Source organism: Puma concolor, chromosome A2 (genome assembly GCF_028749965.1).
Source record: "Puma concolor isolate L17-30 chromosome A2, mPumCon1.1.hap2, whole genome shotgun sequence".
NCBI classification, from domain to species: Eukaryota; Metazoa; Chordata; class Mammalia; order Carnivora; family Felidae; genus Puma; species Puma concolor.
Genome location: NC_141668.1, coordinates 73,421,659 through 73,445,680, shown reverse-complemented (window position 1 = coordinate 73,445,680; position 24,022 = coordinate 73,421,659). Strand labels below are relative to the sequence as shown.

The 24,022-nt window shown below is 38.3% G+C and overlaps 1 protein-coding gene across 1 annotated transcript in view; it reads right to left on the bottom strand.

Moving 5' to 3' along the window:
• Positions 1 to 24,022, bottom strand: part of CALCR (calcitonin receptor) — a 164,123-nt gene that overhangs the window by 15,032 nt on the left and 125,069 nt on the right. The window contains exons 9-13 of the mRNA XM_025929839.2: positions 9,761 to 9,914; positions 4,334 to 4,394; positions 4,159 to 4,225; positions 1,597 to 1,815; positions 862 to 903 (exon numbers count right to left, since the gene is read on the bottom strand). Of these exons, the coding sequence (XP_025785624.1) occupies positions 862 to 903; positions 1,597 to 1,815; positions 4,159 to 4,225; positions 4,334 to 4,394; positions 9,761 to 9,914 (543 nt within the window). The remainder of the gene's footprint in view (positions 1 to 861; positions 904 to 1,596; positions 1,816 to 4,158; positions 4,226 to 4,333; positions 4,395 to 9,760; positions 9,915 to 24,022) is intronic.

The following is a 24,022-nucleotide window of genomic DNA, read 5'->3' as shown; positions in this document are numbered from 1 at the left end:
CATCAATGGATACTCAGGCTGCTTCCATATCTTGGCTATTGTAAATAATGCTGCTATAAACTTAAGGTTGCACTTATCTCTTTGAATTAGTGTTTTCATTTTCTTTGGGTAAATAGCCAGTAGTAGAATTACTGGATTATATGATATTTATATTTTTAATTTTCCAAGGAGCCACCATACTGTTTTTCCACAGTGGTTCCACCAGTTTGCTTTCCCAGGGACAGTAAGCAGGGGCATTTTTATGCTTTACAGTTGGGGTCCCGGGAGAGATTTCATTGGAAGAAAGGGAACTCTGACTAACTCCCCCCACCCCTGAAAACACTGGCCATATGGATCTCTAGATTTTACTGATCTAAATATTCAGATAATAAATTACTTATTTGAGAATGCTTTTTGAGTCTTAACTTCAGGGTTGTTTTCAAAATGTCGAATAAGTGATAGGACACCGGCACCAAACAATGGGAAAAAAAAAAGTGATGAAGCAGGACAAATTGGCTGGATATTGGTTTTGCTCTAGTGAGCAGTTGGGTTTTCCAAAGGAATGGGAGCATGACTTCTCCTACTATGGGAATCCAGAATAGCTTTCACTATTCCTGCTCAAGGAACTCACTAACTTAAGGTGCCATCCAAGGAAATCAGAACTTAGCTGCCCGTCTGGATAGTATCTGCAATTGTACCATAGAAACACAGATAAGATGCAGCTTCAAGTAATGGAAAAAACATGATCCCTCAAGTCATGAAACCCTGCGAGGTCAACTGTAGAAGTGAGAGCAAATGAAATGTGTACAGAAATCCTTTGGGAACTGTAAAGTGCTGGCTGTATATAGATGAGTGATGGTATTATGTGAAATGCATGCTTACCTCGTTGTTGCAGAAGCAGTAAATCACGGCAACGAAGAATCCCTTAAAAAAGGAGGAAAAATAGAATTGAAGTTATTTTTGTGTGCATTATGTTATTTAGGAATCAATATAAATAGCCTGGAGAGGAACATTTCACTGTTGCAACAGCAAGTGAAGGCTCAAGAAAAGACAATTACAGCACTCATATCCAGTGTTTTATTACAAGAATATTCCATTTTAAAGGGATATAGCTTCCAGCTTGGGGTCCAGTGGAGGCATTTCATACTGATATAAACATGTGCTTCTCTACCCTGTGTTTTCTTGGCATTGGGGACTATGATGATAGAAATCCAGGTTGGGAAACTGACTGACATTGGTGATGTTGATCTTCAAAACTCCCCTTCATGAAGGAAAAACAAATGTGGCCCTCAAAATACTAGAGAGGGGAAGGAAAGGTTGAAAGGATGGTGGGAATAGAAGTTCTGTCCTCAGTACTGTGCAGTGGGCCCATCCCTGGACAAATATTTGTCCTTAGGAAGATTTGTTCTCAAAGCTCATACTCCCCCTATTTCCTTCTTCAGTTTTGGGATTCAAAAAAAGGGGAAACAGGCAGTGAGAAAGACAGAAGCTGTATCCCTTCCAGGTTGCATATATTTGAAGAGGTCCTTCTAATCATATATGAGGCCTAGAAAATGGTTCACCTTATGTCAACTAGCTGAGCAAGTAGTTGAGTAAATACACTATTGGCTTCTTTACCTGGAAATGGATCAGAGAGTGCATCAGGTAATCATAGATCTTCCCAAGCATCTTGTTGGATGGCCTCCAGGGAAAGACAACAAACTGGATTCCCAGCAGGGGCACCAGGATCAGGGTGGCCCTCACAGCCTTCAGGTACATATGCGATTCCGCCTCTTGGGTTTCCCTCAGTTTGCTCACAAGCACGCGGACAATGTTGAGCAGGAAGAAGAAATTGACCTGCAAAGATATGATGTTTTGAAGAAATCATCTATGTCAGTACTACTGAAGGGTGCCCACTTTCCTCAGTTCTTGTTTATTCCTGGGAGCAGATGTGACCTCTGCAGGACATGAGGGATGGCCTGTGACATGGTGTAATTTGCTAAGCATTGCTGGGAACATCAGTATGACCAGACCCTTTCAGACCTGAATTAACATTTCTTTTTTTTTTTTTTCCAAATGAGAAAATATTATTCCTGCATATGTAAATATATTAGGTTCAATTCTAAGGAGGGTGGTTTATTCTTTACTTTGGTTTTTACATTTTTACAAAGGAGCATCATAGATGACACTTTTCGATCTTCCTTTTTGGTCATTGCATTATGAAGATTTTCCCTGTAGGCAAGACTACTTAACCAAGGCTGAAATGAGGACCGAGACATTTATTTGTAAAGTATTTGTAGTGGAGACAGCGAACCCAGCCTTCTTTTCTCTTTCATAACATCTTTTTAAAGACAATCACTTCATTGAGGTATAATGCACATTCAGTAAAATGGAGATTTTAAGTTTACATTCCAGAAGTTTAGAGAAAGGTATGCACCTGTGTAACAACCACTCCAAACGAGAAAAGAGCATTTTCATCACCCCAGAAAGTTCTCTCCTGCTCCTTTGTGGTCAAAAACCCCCTCCCCTCCACCTCAAGCAACCACTAATTTCTATTAGCATAGAAGTGGAGTATTATATAGTATGTACTTGTTTTGTGTGTGTCTGGCTTCTTTGCTTTGACATATCTGTGAGATTCATGCATGTTGGATATATTAACATTTCATTCATTTTTATTGCTGAGTAGTACTCTATTATATGGGTAATACAGATAATTTGTTTATTCATTCTACTGTTGATGGAAATTGGCATGGTTTCCACAATTTGACTATTATGAATAAGCATGCAATGAATATTTTCATACAAGTCTTTGTGTGGACATATGTTTTCGGTTCTCTTGAACAAGTACCCAGGAGGAGAACTGCCTGTTGACATGGTAAGCATGTATTTAACTTTATAAGAAACTGCCAAACTATTTTTCAAAGAGGTGGCTCCATTATATGTTCCCTCCAGCACTAGATGAGAATTCCAGTTGTTCTCCACCCTTGCCAACACTTGGTATGGTCACTCTTTTTAATATTAGCCATTCTAGTGGGTGCCAAACTACTTTTGGCTATGATGATTAGTTTTGAAACCAAAGTTGTTTTTAAAATTTAATTGATGATTTATTTTTAAATGATTAGAATGATTCTTCAACCTGGAAGAGAAGTAACATGATTACCACCAAAAAATTCAGTAAAGGAGAGAGACCTTTATTAACAAATAAACTCTTACGAGGGGTTGGAAATATTCAAGACCTACATCGGTGGGTCTTTGTGAGGACTGTCAGGCTGGTAAGTACATCACTGCTCTGGAGGAGGGCAGAAGAAATTGGCTTTGGACTAGAGACACTGGTTACTAATGAATACTTCTTCAGTATGGGAGCAGAACATGGTGTATGACTCAGACTGTTTTTATTTTTCTCATTCGTACCCCAGGAAAACACTGTCTTTGAGGTTGGTGGGAAAACTAATGTCTAAATATTAAATTTGGTGGTTCTGACACTGGTCACCATATAGTAAACGTTGGGTAGAAACAAAGAGCTTGGAAATAGATGCAGATGGTCATATTCTCCACTACCCCAACTTCTTACCAGCCTATGTGATTTGGGGTGAGTTTACTTGCATCTTTGGGTCTAGTTTTCCTACTGAGTAAGGGTTGCTTTTTGAAGGGTTGCTGTTAGAAACAGCATGGCAGCGTATGAGAAGTGCCTGAAATACGTTAAGTGTCTGCTGAGAGGGAGTTCCAATGATGGCTCATGTGCCAAAGATGAAATGAAAGATGGTTTTGTTTGGCAGAGACCAGGGGAAAAGGTGCAGATGGACTCTGCGGTTTTTCACTTTCTTTATCAGAAACATTTTTTATCATTCTTCAGCCCCTTGATCTTTACTTTTAACTAGAACCATTTAGTTATAGAATTGTTTAAAGCAAAGTTGTAGCATTGAAAACTATATTTTTGTTATTGTGGGTGTAAAAATGAACTTATGCCCTTTCCCCAGTTGTGTTAAATGTTATTTTTTTCATTTGAAGACCCTCAAATAAAGTTGTTACAGATTATCTCACTATAGATTATCATTAAATTAGCCTAATTTTGAAGTTCGAATACACATGCTACATAGATCCGTCTTTACAGAAATCCTCTCAAAGAGGTAACACTTAATAATGGATTTAAAAAGCAATTCTCAACAACAATAACAAAATAAATAAAAAAGCAATTCTCACCACCAGTGCTGCCATGACGGGGCCGTGGATGATGTAAAGCAAATGGGTTTCCACACTCAGCCAGCAGCTAAAAAAAATAAAAAATAAATAAAAAAAATAAGGAGGGAGGGAATACATGAATATAAATGCATTTTATTTACAAATATGTTCACTTAAAAACCATCAAAATACTTACTTGTCATTGAAGTACAGCGCCCGAGTAATAGCATGGATAGTGGTCGGCACCAGTGGGAACCCTAAAAATGTGAGAAAGCAGAAATCACACCTGGTGTCTTGTCATAAGCTACAAGTAGGGTTGCATGGAAAATGGTAGTTTATTTTCAAAAACAGTGGCAAATTTTAATGTCTCTGTCAAAATATTTCCCTGATGTTTTTGCACAAAGTATTGTTGGTCAAACCAGATAAAAATGCTCTTGGTTAGAACATCATGTGTTTTCAGAATTTGGTTAAGAGCATTTCTAGGTAATTAAAAACCTTGTATGAATTATCCAAGATGGTAGGTACATTATTACTCTCACTATGACTATTATGTCATTGTTGTCTGTGGTGGTGATGATGATGATGATGACGACTATTAGCTGAGACCAGAAAGCTCTTCACTGAGTGTGAACTGGATTCTGCTATAGAGAGGAGTTGGGTCACCATGGAGGGAAGTGACCTGGGACAGCTTATGGAGGCAATCACCTGATTGCTCTGAATGCCTCGATGATGTTCATAGTGGTTTTTGTAGGTTTCTTGTGTTTTTGTCTGTTTATATTACATGCATTGATCATGTTTTCTTTCTGTAAGAATACTTCAGAGCAGTACTGCATTCCCTACCCTCTGTAAGTTCTAGCTGCAGAACCCTTATTAAGGCAGCTTACCATCCACTTCCCTGAGTAAACTTGAAGGGCTAATAAAAAACAACTTTGAATTTATAAATGGAACAATGAAGGTAGTGACTGGCAATGCATTCTGTCAGGGTACATGTTTTCAAAATCATTTTTCATTCTATCAGTGTAATCTAGAATAAAGTTGTAATTCTTGTAAAACAAAATTTTTTTTTCCTCAGAGGTACCCCTGCCCAACAGAATATTGTTTGATTTGGTTGAGACATTTGTGGGAAGACTTTTTAAAATTATCATCAGATTAAGAAATGTATCTGAGAAGTGGGTTAGACCTCCACACTTTTTTTAATTTTTAAAGAATGCTTGTTTTTGAGGGAGAGAGACAAGAGTGTGGCCAGGGGAGAGGCAGAGAGAGAGAGAGAGACAGACAGACAGACAGACAGAGAATCCAAAGCAGGCTCCAGGCTCTGAGCTGTCAGCACAGAGCCCAATATGGGATTCAAACTCAGGAACTGCGAGATCATGACCTGAACTGAAGTCAAATGCTCAACTGACCAAGCCACCCAGGTGCCCCTAGACCTCCACACTTTTATTTTCTGTGAGTTATATGCAAAAACAGCCTCAGCTCCTTAACCCATGAAGCATATAATTCAATAGGGCTACTGATTAAATGCTTGACCTGGGAGAATTTTGAGTTAGACTATTTGCACAAAATATAGTTGTATTTTATTCACAGCAGTTATAACAGCATTTCCCCACTTGGGTTTTAAAAACAGAAATTCATTCTCTGGATTTATTCTGAAACTTACATTTTAGAATTAAACAGCAGAAGAAGCATATGGAGATCTCACTCTCACCACATCATTTTGGAGAGAGGAAAATGTGTTCCTTAGTGTACAGAGGAGCATAGACCCCATATCTGCTGATTCCTGGTGCTCTTTGCCTTGCTCTAGCCACTGATGTCTCTTTTATGCAGTTTGTTTTCTCCTTCCTCTTCCTCTCATCCCCCAGGGCCCCAAGAGCTGTAACAACCCTTCCTTCCACTAAAGTTGGTGAGAGTAAAAATAATCCTTTCTCCCTAGGATTCTTTTTCTAGGGAACTAGATAACTTCTGTGTGTTCATTGTAAAAGTCCATGGGGGGAATTCCTTCTTTGATTTATAACAAGAGGAGAACCAGCAAGGCGAAGAATCAATTTGAAGAGGGTTGTAAAATAAGTGACTTTTCTGAGAGCTAAACTTCACTATTTGAAACTGCTTCAATTTGAGAGAAGTCAACTAGTAAGTGGCCCTGTGCAGATTTGTAAGGGAGTAACCACCAAAAGAAGCATTCTTTCACTTTCTCTTGTAGAGAACTGTACTACCAGGTACTTTTCTCCCAGAGGGTGATGTTCATTATGTCTCTTATGATTTTTAGGATCTGTTCCAGATCCTGGAGTGGTAATATTATTCACAGCTGAAATGAATGGATGGGGTGTGCGTCACCTGGAAACAAAGTTAGGTCTGAGGACATAGCTTTCTGGGGCTAAATCTTCGCTGTTCCACTTTCATACTCTTTTCAAAGCACAGGTTATGCCTTATTTCATGGCATTGTAAAATTTGGGATCTATCATACTGTTTAGGTGTGAAATAATTTCAAAAGGACAATAAAAGTAATATCCAGTGGAAATGCCTTCTTTGCTCCATTAAATTCTTTAAAGATTCTGTGACATTATTTTTCTGGAGAAGTCATTTCAGTTGCACTTTTACTTGTTTTACCCCGACCAAAGATAATACTTGCTAAAGTTCTAAGACAGAACTATTGCTTTAAAATGCATCATCATGGTTGTCTCTCAATTTTGTTCTTAGAGATGGTAAAGAGTTTGGTGGAATTATGGAGTGTGTGTGTGTGTGTGTGTGTGTGTGTGTGTGTGTGTGTGTGTTTAGGGGGAGAGAAAGATAGATTTATGTCTGGCATGCTAAAAAATAATTACACTTTAGAACTTTATTGGTTGACTATCTGTCTTTCCAAACATCTATCTATGGGGAAGTGCAAATCCTCATGCTTTTAAATTGATGATTCTATGCTTACCTTACTGAGTGCAATGTTCCTTAGGATTCCACTTCAATCATTCTGATAAAGTTTTAAGTATTTTCTGATTAAGAAAGGTTAAGGTATTCCATAAACATTTTACTTATATTTATTCCTTTCTTTTTGATACAGCTGAACAGCTTGTTCCTTTTTCCCCTTGAATTGTTTATGCGTGTTAAGCAGATGTCTTCATCAAGCTGTCTCTGATGATGTCAAAAGTTTTATAACTAATTCACAATGCATCAGTATGGAAAGAGTAGTTATAAATTGTTCCTTCCAGGGTGCCCTCATCTCTGCTGAATGTCACGGGCAAGAATAAATTTATAGTCTTTTGCTTCCATGGAAAATTTTCTGAGTATGGCAGATAGATGTTTTTGAATAGTCAAAACCAGTACAAGAAATATGCCATAAATTTTATGTCATTGGAAATAAGTAAAATACATCAGACAGAAATGGTGTGTGTGCGCGTGCGTGCGTGCGTGTGTGTGTGTGTGTGTGTGTGTGTGGCAGGCTGGGAGTGTGATGTTATTTTCAGGTCTTCAGTTGGAAGGCATCTATCTGACCAGCACCAATCATTACTATTGTGATGATCAGAATTTCTTCTGGGGGCATTAAACTGTATCCAGTTGATTCCTGGTATGATCATCTTTGGAGGACTAGAAATCTCTGACAAGGTATGTGTGAGGCTGAGAAGGTCAGGGAAAGGTAAGATCAGCCTTCTGTGGAAGGACACAGCTAAAAGAAAAACATAATAAAAGGCTATTTTGACCTTTGTATTCTGACCTGTTTTGAGGACAAGGAAGAGTAAGAGAACCTAGCACTTGATGTGGGACTGACAGGATAGTCACAAACTTTCTTTCTAATCTTTCTGGATTTTGTAAGTCACAGAATGAGGGGAGCATGAAGGAGTAGTCCACAAGATGAGGTGGTTTGGGGTGTATTCTATATGGGCTTTCTAGTTCAAAAAAACCCCTCTCCCATTTTTTCTGGATGGGTCACCATCCCCAGACATGTCTGCACTATGTGATTAATATCCCTTTCAAAGTCTTTGACCATGGTTTATTGAACCATGGCTGGCCCCATAACTTCAGCTGAACCAATCAGATTTTCTTGTCCTGCTATTCACAATTGGGACTTAGAGACGAACATCTATCTAGTGTTTCTGTGTACCTGGAACAGAAAAACGCGAGCTCGGGAAAATTTGGGGTGACTTGTGTTTACCACGAGGACTGGGGGAGCAGAGACCCTGTGATCTGTGTTCTGTAGACAAAGAGAAGTGTTAAAACATATACTTAGAAAAAAAGAGACAAAAGAGAGGGAGAGTGTTCCTGGTCTTCTGGTCTCAGTGTATAGTTCGTTCAGTAGCTGAGCTGTGTTTCAGATCTTGACTTCCATGAAGTACTCTAGATTCTGATAATTTCTCTCTTTTTGTTTAAATTAGAAAATTGTATTCTGTTACTTGCAACCAAAGTGTCATAGCATTATTAGCTCAACAATGAGACTGCCCAAATATCTGCCCTACTAATTCACCATTATAGACTTATTCCATTGGTTTTGGGTCATGTGTTTTGTTAAAGTCCATATACTCCTATTGGGGAGGGTGTTATAGAAACAAATATTGCATAGGGCCAGTCCTGGTGTAGATTATAGAAGATTTAAGGTCACTTATATGACTTCCCAGACACATTTCCATACATTGGTGACAATGCCTGTCGAGTAGGGGTTTAAATACAAAGGGTCATGTTTTTAGAAAGCCTTTGGATTATCTTCTCTCCTCATTAAATTTTTCCTCTCTTATCAATATTTTTAGGGGTCCCCCAAAATGCTGCATTAAAGGGCAGGTTTAATTGAGGACAATCCATAGCCCCTGCTCCAACAGCCATCGTCACCCTATTAGTGGAGAATAAGAGTAAGCCTTTAGCTCTACAGTCAGGATCCTCCTCTGGTCTGGGAGGTTCACAGGATGTGTCTTTTTTTGATAGCACTGCATGAGTTATTGTCCCAAAGCTTTTTCCCTCTTCCTGCCTCACTACCTACCCAGTTTCCTTCCACCAGAATGAGTCATACCTTAGCATACTTGGTGAAGGGGAGAAATTTTAGAGTAGCCTCATGGACCTCAGCACCCTTAGTCAGTATGTACAGAAGTGACCATGGTTTAAGCAATCAACCAGAGGCTTTTCAAAGTCATTGCCATGCACTGTGGTGTCAGGTGGCTCCCCTTGGAGTCCCATGAAATTATTTGTGTCTATTGTTCAGTGGGGCTCTTCTACCTGACTTTTTACTGGAGGAGTTGTTGATGGATTGCTAAGAAGGAATGTTTTTGAGGAAGGGGAGTGGTGCCTGGATGGAGGAGATACAGAATTCAAAATGTGAGACTCTCTACAAACAGGTGATAAATAAAACCGAAGGGAGGATCTAATCATATCTCTCAATCAGAGCATGTTTGTCTGTCTGTTAGCTGGTCTGTTCCCACAGAAACACATAATAATACTCTTCCTTCTCTGCACTGACCCCTGTGCTGGCCACAGTCCATATGAACTTGTTGATGGGCTTCTACCGAGCTCTCTTGGAGACTGAACTCCTGCCCCCACCTGTGTCCCACCATTCCTCACAAGACCTAGGCCCCTGACTCTTCTCTGAGACCAAGAGTAGAAGAAGATTGTAAATATGCAGACAGAAGGGAAGGTGGCTGGAAAAAATACATACCCCAGCCCAAGAGATAATACCAACGCAGGTGTTGCTCCTCAGTGAACACAGCCACCACGATGAGTGTGTGCAGGTAGATTCCCTCACAGAGCATCCAGAAGTAGTTGCATGCCATCATGTACTGGTGAAAAAAGTGCAAAATCTTGCAGCTCAGCTGTCAGAAAGAAATGGAGAAAGTCAGTGGAAGACACTGGCAACGGTCTGACAGTGAACAGAGGGTAAATGCGAAAATGAGCCAAAGTATTAACATTCAGTCTGCAGGGCGTCTCCCCAAGGATCTGTGGACACGCGCCACCCTCTATATCCACAAGTCAGAATGATAGTGTGCAGAGCAGTAGTATTACAGGTAAACAGCCATCCAGGGCGATGGAAACCTACTCCTCAAAATGCTCTTTTCCTATTACATTCTGGTGACTTATATAGACTAGAGAGGTTGATTTCCCTGCAATGTTTCTGAGGCCTATAATTTTTGAGAGCATCCAAGGCTTTTTCACGTGGCATCTATGGCCCTTTTTCTGTGGCCAATGAGGCAAATAACCCAGAACTTGTTAGTGATGTTCCTAAAGTTCACTGATCTGTTGGTGAGGTCTCGTTAGCAATACAGAGGAGAGAACCAAGTGATACATTTCTCAAAAATGAGCCAGGAGCTATGCTGAACCCAAATGATGTGGGTGATTTTGTTTTCATATGGGGGGCTTAGCTTCTTTCTATATTGAGATCCAAACGTTTGGTGCACAGAGATTAGGATAGCAATCTTATTTAGTACTCAGTGCAGATGTAGGAGCCATACCTCTGGGGGAATCAGAGCAGCTACATAGTGTTGTCTGTAGAGAAATAATCATTGCTTCAACTGAATAACAGAATACCCTAAATTATTTCATAGTCACCTTTAGAATAGGGCTTTTCATCTTGGCACCACAGATATTCTGGACTGGATGATTTTTGGTTGTGCTGGCACTGTCCTATGCGTTATGCGTTATTTGGGTATTTAGCAGTATTCCTGACCTCTGTCCACTAGATGCCAGTAGCATCCTCCACCCATTCATGAAATCAAAAATGTCTCCAGACATTACCAAATAGAGGAAAATGCCCCTGGTTGAGGAACACTACCCTAGATACCTAAATACCTAGGGTATTTAGTGGTGTTTAACTCTCTCTAACAACAATGGCAACAACAACATTTAGCATTTAAGACTTGGGGCATTAGAGATGATTATCTGCATTATTATTTTACCAAATGCCCTGCTTTACATATCGCATGTTGAATCTGACCAATTTTGGGCCTTTTTTCACTAAGTAAGGTAGTCATAGCATGACTGTCAGTACTATAGTAACCTTCTTAGGACTACATGTTTCTATTTAATGCATAGCAGTAATAATTTATTTACTGACAATCCAATGTGCTCAGTCCTTTTGGGACTCATAGAACATAGGGAAAAGCCAGCTGGGTCCACAAAAAGGCAAATACTGCATTTTCAGAGATAGAAGCAACTTCTGATTCTGTCCAAAGTGGAACAGTAATGCAGAGAATTCAAAACATCAGGTAACCCAAAAGTAATTAATATTTGGCTTAGGAAGGCACTGGCTTTTTTTTTTTTTTTCCATCTGAATGGCTTCCTGATTAGAATTATTTAATTTTATATTAGTTTGTATTTGCTACGCAAATACTTGCTATATGCACACGAGACTCAAACATATATTTGAAATAAGAAATTCAGTTGACTCTCACTACTCTTATTTAAAAGCCCTATACCTTCTGGGTCAAGAATTCCAGTGGAGATGTTTTCCCAGCCACCACTTGTGGAGGAAGGGAGAGGAAGAGGATGAATATGACAGCCCTGTGCAAAGATGTGGTTCTGTGTCATCCACAGCAGCTTTGGCTTCAGGTTTTACATACAGTCAATTCTCATTACTCACAGCTAGTTATGTTCTATAAAGTTGCTGCAAAAACTGATTTAGCAAATGCTGAGCCATTGCTCCTAGGGGAAACACAGGGTTAGGTTCCTATAAGCCTCTGGTCAAAATATTTTCATCAGCCGATCAATATCTAACTTTGTTTTATATGTTTCTGTTTAAAGACACCTTATTTAATATATATTCTTGATTTGTTAACATTGAACTTATGACCAACAGCACTATAACTTCTGCCTGAGGGAAACTCATCTAACATACCTATTTTTTCTGTAAGGTGTATCACAGCCAACTTGTACTTAGGAATATGACAACACTTTGGCACTATGCTTGGGGGCTATTTTAAGCAGTGAAATCACCCAACAAAAGCAACAAAGTGTGAAAAACATGGCATTTAAATAGACCATGAAAAGGACATTTATGCTATGAGAGATGAAATAAGAAGACAGAGTGTTGCCTTGTTCAACCTCAGCTGGGAATGTGTACATCAAGTGACTCAGTGTGTTTTTGCTACTCTGTGCATATCTGTAAATGGCCATGAAAGCACTGAGAATATGGATTTTGGACTTATAAATAAATTTTAGCAAGCAGGCAAATTTGCAAATATGGATCTGTCAATAATGAGGATCAATTATATTTGGGTTCAGGGTAAGATATTCTTTGGAGGGCAAATGGCTCAAAAGTTCACAAAAATTCTGAAAATGACCAGTCTATTATTCCCCCCCCCCCAATGTATCATGGACATGATTGGATATATCTAGATGATGAAGTTGATTATTAAAATTTTATAAAATTGGTCACCACTTAGGTCAGTGGTTCATAACTAGGGTTGTTTATCTGTATCACCTGGGGGACACTTACAAAATATGCATAACCAGACCTCATCTCCCTTCTGTATTTTCAAAATATTTTAGGAGTTTCTATTGTAAGTTCCTAGTGAAGAATCATGTGCCTGAGATATTCAAGGTCATTCTGTTGCATTCCACAAACATTTACAGAGCACCTAATATGAGCCAGGAACTATACTAACTCTGTGAATATCAAGATGAATAAGGTATAGTCATATTATCTCTGACTTGATTATAACCTTTCCCTCAAGGATGGGGTGAACCAGGTATTCAACAGACAGACAGGGCTTCTGCTGAGGGTTAGTGCTTCACATCATTCTGGGATAGTTTTCTGCTTAGCAGAATGAGGTATTAAAAGATTCACTCTGAGCTCAAATAAGCTAAATAGCTTTTTGGCTATTTTCTCAGGCTGTGGTCACAATACTATAATTTTGGTTAGAGTAATGTTTCCAAAACTGAAAGACATAATCTATATTCAAATATAACTAGATCACTCCCAAGTAATACAACAAATGTTCCAAGCCAGAAATGTGTGGAATTTGTGAATTATTTTCTATTTTATTTTCTTCATTAATATGGACTACAAAGAGATAATTCTACTGTGAATGATATGCATTCTAAGAAATAAAAGCAATAGTATCTGCTTTGGCTTCAGATAAACTGTTATCACCATTTAGTGTCATTATCTGCTCATAATTCAATAGAACATAAAATTTGTTGAGCAATAATGTCACTATCAAGGGAACAGATCCTACAGTTTTCTTAATTGGGTATACTCATCAGACAAATCTATGTTTCCCATCAAATAGCATGAAGATATTTTATAGTACTGTGATTAAAAATGGAATTGGAATTGCAGAGCAGAAATTTTCTTTAGTCTAATAAATTAAGTCAGCCTCAAAATCCTATAGAAGATACTCAATTGTGGATTTTGTTCCAATTGTATCTTTCTTTTTTTATGTTTATTTATTTATTCTGAGAGAGAGAGAGAGAGAGAGAGGGAAAGAGAGAAAGAGAATCCCAAGTAGGCTCCATGCTGTCAGTGCAGAGCCTGACCACAGGGCTCTGTCCCATGAACAGAGAGATCATGACCTGAGCTGAAACCAAGAATCAGAGGCTTAACCCACTGAGCCACTCATGCGCCCCTCCAATTTTATCTTTCAACACACTTAAGAAAATTCTTCCCATATGTATAGCATGGGAAATATTGTGTGTCAGTGTGTTTAAGAACCATTCAACAGGGGAAAGAATGCCTCCATATGAAAACTGCTTTGGAATTTTTTGTTGTTGTTTTAGAAAAGACCAACCTTACAACAGGTAGTCAGTGTTTTTGAGATGTTCTATTGTGCTGGGACAGGGGAAGGGCTTTGGGTTGAGAAGTAGAAAGGAAATCAGCTATTGCTCCATGGAAGCAATGCAAGCAACAGTGGGTCACAACCTATATCCTACCTTTAAGCCATTGAAAAATCTACCACGAACCATCCCTGATACCATTTCCCCTATGGGTATGTTACCAGGTCTAAAAGGGAGCTAGGGAATATCATCTTGCCTCTGAGAACTTATTCCACCATCTTCATGATGTCTGAAATGCCACACAATTTCATTTCTTTAGCTTACGATTGTTTTCCTTATTAAAATGTCACACCTCTGGAAAGGATTGCACATTTTAATCCTATCATTTATAGAAAATTTAGAGTAGAAGAACTGAAGAAATGAAAGGGAAGGAGGGTGGAGGATACTAGGAGGTGCAGATTTGGAATGTGGCATAACAAATGCTTCTTACTCTTGTGCTGGAGGAAGGCATTAGGCTGGAAGATTACAGCTGCCAAACACAGATCCTACTTCCAAGAAACTTAGTGTCTTGAAGGGCCAGGGAAGGGCTGCCAAAGGTAAGCTTTGTCCACTGGAAACCTTTGGCAAGGGCCAAGCCAACGCATACTTCATTCTTATAATACATTTTATATGTGACCAAAAACTCTCCTCTTTTACAAAAAAAAAAAAAAAAAATACTTGGAATTTCTCTCTTTCATTGATAAAATGGAATATCAGGTGAATAGGTTCAGCTTCTATATTAACTCTGTCAAGTTGAAGTTGGCAAGTTTATTCCTAAGTCGTGTTTTAAAGTAGAAACAACGTTTGCAGTAGGTTCAGAGTGATTTTGAGTGATTAAGCATGATTATTTATATTTCCCTGAAGCTTCTAAAAATGTTTTCTCATCAGTTCATTTTAGCACAGAAGGAAGGGTGCAAAGTTATATTTACTTGAGCCAGGGAAGAGGAATCGATAAGCAATCTCTAGATAATTTGCTTGAAGGAAAAAACATTAAAAAAAAAAAACCCTGAATAAGAAGGATTTGTGGCCTATATTGGTTAAATTTACCAGGTTAATCTTTTATTAAATTTTACTCAGTGGTCATTTAGATTACATATTGAGTAAACATGTAATTACTGTTAAATATGTGTCTGCCTGATCATCTTTTTGTCTCTGTTGTTTTTTCTATCTCTACCCACAGGATTTAAACCCAGTAATACTTACACAGTAGGTGAGCAGTAGGTGCTAATTAAATCTAAATGAATATGGCTTTGGATAGTGTTTATAATGTTGTTCATCTGAAAGTATTTCAATTCCTAATTTATTTCTCAAGTGCCCAAACAAGAGCTGCTTAATCAAGATTTAACAAATAAATTCCAGGGTGCTTTTTTCCTAACAGACCTATGGTTCTTGCAAATGTCTGCAGGGGTCAGGCTATTGATACCAATAGAAAACTTACAATGCTGGGTGGGATCCCTGGCGGGGTGTGGGGCGCCCTCCTGAACCTGTGATGTTCTTCTAAGTTTTGGGATTTTTAGAAGGTAGCATCCCCAAGGTCAACTATTCCCTGTCATTTATACCCATTAGCCCTGGTACAACAGAGATCTTCAAACTGGGCACACAAATTCTTTCTGAAAACGCTACCTTTCATCACGATTTGCAGTTTATCTTAATATGTTCCCAGTCTTGAGATAATGTTTCAATAATGTATTTAAAAATACAGTCACCTATAAACGCGGTAGTTTAGTTTTGGTAATATACCTGCTTGTTACTCTTTAACAATGGTTCACAATTTTCAATTATCTATACTACATGTAAATCATCCAGAACTTTTCAAGGCCTTTGAGCTTATTAAAATCCATAGTCACTTGTTTTTCTCATAAGGGAGAAATGCAAGACTTATTTATCAGCTAAATTGAGTTGCATGTGACATTAAGAGGGATGCTCTCCATTGAAGTACTATTTATGGATGCAATTGAAACATTTTTCTACAATGGCCATCTTTCTATGAGACCTATTTAAAAGTATGTCTTTTGCTGCTTCTCTTATCATTTCAATTAAAAGAAAACAGGCTTTTGTCTGGGTCAAATATACTCAGTCTTTTCTCCCCACCCCACCATTCCAAACAGCATTTCTTTAGAAAACACAAAATCAAGAGAAAACATGCTCTCAAATGACTGAAAAAGGTTCTACTTTATGGGCACTTCATCAGTCTACCCCCAACTTTGAGAAAGAATTTTGATTTCAGGATAGTTTTATTATTTTTATTTTTTTATTATTAAAAAAAATTTGGGAGGGCGCCTGGGTGGCTCAGTCTGTTAAGCGTCCGACTTCATCTCAGGTCATGATCTAACGGTTCGTGGGTTTGAGCCCCGCATCAGGCTCTGTGCTGATGGCTCAGAGCCTGGAGCCTGCTTTGGATTCTGTGTCTCCCTCTCTCTGGCCCTCCCCCACTCACACTCTGTCTCACTCTCTCTCTCAAAAAATAAAACATTACAAAAATTAAAAAAAAAATTTTTTAACGTTTATTTATGTTTTGAGAGACAGAGCGCAAGTAGGGGAGGAGCAGAGAGAGAGAGGGAGACACAGAATCTGAAGCAGACTCCAGGCTCTGAGCTGTTAGCACAGAGCCCGACTCGGGGCTCAAACTCACCAACAGTGAGATCATGACCTGAGCCAAAGTTGGATGCTCAACCAACTGAACCACCCAGGGACCCCTGATTTCAGGATAGTTTTAAAGTATTATTATTGAAGAAGGGTTTTCATAATTAGCTTTTAGTTTTATGTGAAAAAATTTACAAATGTTCCCATTCTCTGTGATATGATTGGAAGTATGTGTTTATTTCTCATTCATTGTAAACATTATTTTACCTAGTTATAGGACCAAAACAAAATGGGAGATTATTGGATCTGATGAGATGAGGGATGTTGAGAAGCATTTTATTTCCCTTACTTAATCATTTGAAGTTGTGGATTTGTGTTGAGACATATTATGGGAGAATGAGATATGTGAATGTTTTGGTATATAATCAAAGAAAGGTAAATTATTTTACATTTTTAGAGTCAAGGACTTACTTTTCTCATCTTTCCTATTGCTCTTCTTTCCTTCTAAAGCAATATCAGTGCTATAAAGTTTCCAAAAAGGCTTAGCGGAAAATTAGTGATGTTATTTATCACTGCCATTGTCTCCCTTTTGTAAGTGGTCCCTTATCATTCTGGAAGCTATTTTTAAGCAAGGAATGAGTTCCCAGCAGAGAAAGATGACCAGAAAAACAACCCAAAGTGTCCTCAAACTTTCATGTGCATAAGCATTTCTGTACAGGAACGTATGTTGTACTTGACAGATGAATTAAGGGATTTTGGAGCATAATTTGATGATTTGAGAATTTTATCTTAATAGGCTAATGTTAATACCCAACACCCCTACTATGATACAACTCCACTATACTGCTTCTCTCTTTAGGCTTTCATTTTAAGGAGAATAATTTGTAAATCTCTAAGTAAAACTTCGTATTCTTTAAATCAATTTCTTTATTAGGTGACTGATTGTTTTGTGCTATTAGACATGTCTTCTGTTTCCCCAACCTATCAACCATGGAATTGCATTCCAAATGTGCAAAATTTAGAGGGAGAAATGAGAATGTGTCTCTAGAATGTGATATAAATTATTTATTTTAAAGGTAGCTTACATCTGGCCTGACCCCTCATGTCTTCAAATTTCAGGTTTCAGTGAAGATTTTCACCTTCTTGTTTTTACCTGAGGTTTTTCCTGCCTATAATATGTCTGCTTTTCAAACTAGCATTTACTTTGCTCTATCACAGGAGTGCAAATTTTCTTTTCTGAGGTGTTTCATTTCTTTTTTTTTTTTTAAATGTTTATTTATTTATTTATTTATTTATTTATTTATTTATTTTTATTTTTGAGAGAGAGAGAGAGAGAGAGAGAGAGAGAAAGGGAGGGAGGGAGAGAGGGAAAGAGAGAATGAGAGTAGGAGAAGGGCAGAGAGAGAAGGACAGAGGATCCAAAGCAGGCTCCATGCTAACAGCACAGAGCCCAATGTGGGACTCGAACTCACATATTGCGACATCAGGACCTGATCTGAAGTCGGATGCTTAACTGACCGAGTCACTCAGGAGACCCAGGTATTTTTATTTCTAAATGATATTTCTAAATAGTCAAGGTCTCAGTATCTTCCCATGAGGGTGATTTTTGATTACTTTTTTCAGGGCAACTTCTCTGTAGAACTTTTTGTGTAGCTGCAATAGAGCTACTCCAAAGAAATGTTTTGTGTCATTTGAGGGTGTCTTTGGATGTGTGGATCAGGAAATACTGGAAAGGTCTGCTTCTGGTTTCTCCAGGGAAACATGTCATATTGGGCCCAGGGCCATTGGAAGAGGGATTTTATACTTTCAGAGTCAATGTGGGGCTTCCTTGGGAGACAGGAGTCAGACCTGTAGGGGCAATGCAGTCTCCTGTGAATGGCTCCCTGGATTAGAACTTTGTCTGTGTTCTAGCCACTTCCACACAGACAACCAGAACTGGTCACAGATGAAAACTGGGGTGAAACCATCCAGAAGAAGTAGGAGATGGGAAGGAGTGATGAGTAAAAATGCAGAGAAGAAAATCTTTGTGGGAGAGAAATAGGCTAACCACATCTAAAAGCCAAAACAAAAAGGATTCTGATCTTGTAGTTAATTTTGTTGGAGTCTGATAGGTTTCTAGAAATCACATTTCTGTTCTTCTCTGAATGTTCCAGGAAGAGCTGGCCAACATATATATGTACGTCAACAGGGCACCAGCCGGCACTGCATCTCTGGCTTGTTCTGCCTCTTGTAGATCATTCTGTCTTGTGTGGGCACAAACTTTTGGGAAATGGAGGCTCATCTCCCTGATCTTCCCTGAATTATTTGGAACTGGAGTGAACAGTGCTGTGAATTTGTGGGCAAAGTTTTGTTTGTCTACCAGGGAGGATGGATCAAATAAGACTGACATTCGTTTAAGCTGGTAATTTTCCCAGCTCTCTTCTCTTGAAGTGAGAGGGTGATTTTGATACATGGAGAACTAGAAAAGGAATATTGCTTAATTTTTCCTCTTTATCCCTTCATATATCTTTCAAGCTTAAAATTCCCTCTAATCTACTCCTTGATATTGAAGTCGAAAAGGTATGGGTATGAGTTCCTGAAAGCCTCTTATAGTGCACCCCTCCAAAATAGGTTCAGTTCAAATGTAAATAATAAAAGAGTATACAGTGGTGATCTTCCTATGGGGGTGATTTTCTCAAATTTTAGCATGCATCAAAAAGCACTGGGAGGGGTTGTTAAAACGCATGTTGTTGGGCCCTACTAATAGAGATTATGATTCCGAGGGTCTAACATAGGACCCGAAATTCTGCATTTCTATCAAGTATCTAGGGATCCTGATGCTGTTTTTCCATGGGCCCCTCTTTGAATGGATTTAGGGTATAGATGTAATTTCCTCAGTATCTTACTCCTGTTTTAGTTACTTGCTGGCCTTCCAGTGCCGATAATCCTAATTATCTATGTTCCAGGAGACTCACAATGCAGTGGGAGAAGTCCCGACTTTGAGTCACATGTATACTAAAACCTCATGAGGAGAAATTACAGTACTTTTTGTCAAGATGCCAGTGCAGTTGATAAATGGAGGAGCAAAAAGGCACTCATATCAACTTGAAAACTGTCAACTTGTACAGTCTTTAAAGCTAGCTGAATGAAGGAGAAGAATCCCCCAGTCAGAAAATCAGCATTAAATAACTTTGTAAGGAAGTACCACAATCTTTCTGCAGAGGAATTTCAGGATATAACATTTTCAATTAAATGCGAGTCTGTCATGCAATTCTGAGCTGATTTCTGATAAAGCTTCAGAGAAAATGAGCTTGAATCTGTGGAACTATAGTCATGATTCAGTGTGTTTAGGGGGGAAAAAGCACTGGAGATAAAAGTCCCATCTAAGATAAGTACATTGGAAGATGACCCACACATTGGCAAAGGAAGTGTTCTGGAAGTATTCAGAAAACAAAGCCATAGTAAACAGAAAAGCAGGATACACACATGATGGAAAAAAAAAAAGCCTGTTAGGAATGTGACGAAGGAAAACAAATTAACAGATTGCTACGCTCAAGGGTCTTTCTGTATATGATATAATGAGGATATTATGTCACTCTTCACTAGAAGTTCTCAAGCCATGACTGAGTTAGTTTTATTTTCTCAGACCACCGCCCTTTTGGTTATTTCTGACTTACTAACCTCTAAGTATTTTTTTGCATTTGGCTTTTACACTTAGTCCTTTTGGATTTAAGCAAAATTTACAAATGCTCTGTGTTTCCAATCTCCTATGCTATGTAACACAGAAATGAAACTAGGTGCAGAGTTAGAAAATGACAAGTACTTAAGGCCTCATGACTGTGGTAACAACTATAATATAAGTAATAATAGATAACATTTGACAGTTGTTATGTGCCAGCCTGGTTTTGAGCATTTTAAGTGTATCAGTTCATTTAACCCTCACATACAACTCTATGAGGAAGGTGCTATCATTATCTCCACTTTACACATTAGGAAAGTGGGTTTCAGTAAATTGCTCAACATTACAGAATAATCTCTAAGTAAGTAGAAGAACTACAGGATTTGAGATCCTCTAAGATCAGCAAGACCAATTTGGAGCAATCCAGCTAAGCACAGCGATTCTAGCGATGAACCAACAGGGTTGGTTCAATGTACAAACTCCTTCATACAACCAACAGAGTGGTTCTATCTCAACTAAAAGCTTTTGAGAATAAAATCTATAAGAAATTCTGCATAAAATGCATGATAACCTTCTCAAAGCAGGGGAAACTAGCTGTAAATGTTGACATGAAGCCTTGCTACACAAACCACATCACAAGGTACCATTTGTAAGTCACTGATTTCCTGTGCAGAGGAACCACCCAGATTGGCCAGATGAGAGAAACTGGAGGTTGGGTTGATGTTTATAGCCATTTTAGCAGTAAATGCTTCAAACCCATATGGGAAACCATATAATCTTGGTTAAAATATCATTTATTGGTTTGATGTGTAAGTAAAACAAAATGGCATAAATGACCAGAGTAGGATATTTCATTTCATTACCACATCTTGGCAATATGCTCTCTGCATCATCCCTCAAATCCATCATACTTTTTCATTCCCAATCTAATTTCTTCCACAGGCTACTAAGCTGGATAATTCCAATCTAGTTTTACCTGCATTGATCTCTCATCTCAAAAACTCTGCTGTCCCTGTCACCTCTCTCACATGGAGATGCCCTCCCTTACACCAGTCTCCTCTGGGCTGGGTAGGAGGGTTCTAGTTTCCACCCTGGGTTTCAGCTGTCTCTGGTGCCTTAGATCTCGGCAATCATTCCAAACCTATCTTTCTGTGACTATGATGAAGTTCTGACATAGTCTGGTGGCTCAACTGTCCTGAACAAATTAGAATTAGAAGAAATCCACTTTGTTTTTCAGACTTTGCTTATATAAGAGGCTATAGAAAATGTGTCTCGATTATTTTGGCTTTTGAAGTGCAAAATGCCCAGATTCCCAGTAAAAACTAATCTCCCTGTATTGTCCCTTTCAGACCCAGATAAAAAGTTCAGAGAGACATTTCTTCCTAGAAAATGACAAGTATGCTGCCAGCTTCCTTTAGATGCAGTAAGAACAATGCTTTTAATTCTGCCTCCTGACTCTACATGAAGATCATCAAATAAGCAGATGGAACAAGAAAATGAAATTTTAGGTATTATGGAAATGAAATACTCAAATGACACAAATGACAATGGGCAATTTTCACATCACTCAATAAACTGAGGCTCTATTCAGCCCTTATTTGTGCCATGAGTTATTTTGAGTTTAACTTTTAAAAAAAGAATGTCAAGGAATGAAATTCTCACCCTTGGTTTTACAGGAGAGAATCTGCCTAACCAAAAAAATTCCAAGGAGAGAAACTAGCTACTTTGATGGGAAAGGGGCTGCAAGTCCTTAGGGATTCCCTACTGAGGAGTGAGAACATTGTTTGCTTTTGCCCCCAACGAAATAAACTCTTCTAGAAGTAGTGCAACAGCATTTGGGATGATGCAGCCTCCTTTTACAAGAAATAACTTTCTTTTTAATATATTCCCTTGGGCACTGGGAAGGAAAATCTTTTTGCCTCTTAACTGCTGATTCAGTGACCTGAGAATTGGGTCAGAATGAAAAAATAATCTACAACTCTGCTTTTAGTTTGCTTAAGAGAAAAAGTGGGTTTAAAAATTACATATTTTGTTGTTGTTGTTTTTTTTTAAAGGAGACATACACCTGAATCACAGATAAATGGAATGCTGGCAAATATACTTTAATTTATGACTGTAGTTATTTTTTTATGTTAGTTGTAATTTCAATAGATATATGTAATTGACAATGTCCAATAACTTCTTTTTTTCAAACATTTCTTGTGCTTTAAAAAAATTTTTTTGGGGGGGGTCTATTCTTGGGCTTTTATTATCTCCACTCTTCTTGGCTATGGAGAACCATAATCTAATGTTTTCTGGAATGTCACTCTTTCAAGAAAAATGCAATATTTCAAATGATTCATTTAAAGTAACATTTAAATATACAATTTTGCATGTGACTTACTAATATATTGATGACCTGATTCTCAGTGTTTGGATGATATTTTTTCTGCCTTTTTAAGCAGTGAAGAACTTTACTCTTAGGAAAGATGGGGCTTTCCTAGTCAAACTTCTCCTAGTTCTTGTTTATCCCCTGTAAATGTAAATATATCACAATAGGGAAAATTTCTCCCTTCTCAATTCCTGAATTTATAGCTGCAACTGCAATTCAATTTCATTGTCTTTGGATGGGAAACGATACTTAAGAAATTGGGCTTCTCTGAGTGCGTTAATGACGGAATATGTGTTTTCAAGGTGAGCTACAGCACAGATTTCAAGACTGTTGTCTCTCTTGGAAATACTAAATAAGCAGTTTCAAGGATGAATAAATAACATAGAAGACATGTCTACTTGAAGGTTGTTTCTTGCCCTTTCTTGAACTTTGCTTAGACAGAGCAGCCCCAAGTTTTGCATACAGAGAGTTGGAGAAAAGATTTAATAAGATCTCACTGAAAAACAATGACTATTTTCAAACAGAAAACGTACTAAAACCAAATGACCTAGTTTTGGGGGGGGGAGCAAGTGTATGCTTCACAATTTACAAACATGAATTAATTTTTGTTGTTGTAGTCATTTGTGCTTAGTCTACACTATTTATATATATTTGGTAAAGGGCATGAATTTCCAAATTTTGTTTTATGGAAGAAACAGACTTTTGGAAATGTGAAAGAGGGCACATTGTGTTCACACATTATGATGTTCCCTGTTTCCCACTGTCAGTGGCTTGTTATTGGTGGCTTATTCTCATTTTGTCTAACCTCAGAGGAGAGGAGGCTTCTTTTTCACCCAGACTTTTTGCTCCTGTGTTCTCCGTTAAGAAACCCCACAAACACTTGGAAATAGGTAAAAAAAGGACTGAACCCCACATGTTTGGTGCAATACATAGGAAGCTGTTTCCATATGAGGCTTAGTCTATTCCTAGGCATTGTGAAGAAGACGTCATAAATAGCCATCTTCCCCCAATTCTATGAATGTAGTTCAGCTTGAAGACTAAAATTCGAGTTTTGGGCGATCGACAACACTTGATTGATTGGATTAAATTCTGCCTTTCAAGATTTTACAATTTTTCCCTAGGAAGTTTATTCTTGCATAGCTAAAAATAACAAGTCTGTTAGGTTAACAATATATTGATTGGCAGAACCAGGTGCTAGTCATGTCATAAAGATAAACTTTCCATTTTTCAAACTTATGTCATTTTGAGATTGCCTAATGTGTGCAAAGGAGCCACCCTCACTCCTCCATATCAGAAGAAAGCTTCCTGTTAATTTCTCTGGCTCTCCTATGCTCACACATTCTCCCAGGAGATGAGCTGTTGAACTGGGTCCCTAAACATCTGCTTATAGGCTTTATTATAGGTTTCTAGGCAAGAGAGAAGCTGCAAGGCAGAGCTGGGCTGACTTGTTGGCTAGGAGGCAGCCTATGCATGGTAACTGGCAGAGCAGATAGACATGTGTGCCCCTAAAGTAGCCTATGAAAGTGAAAACATCCACTGTTAAGAGACATGAATAGACT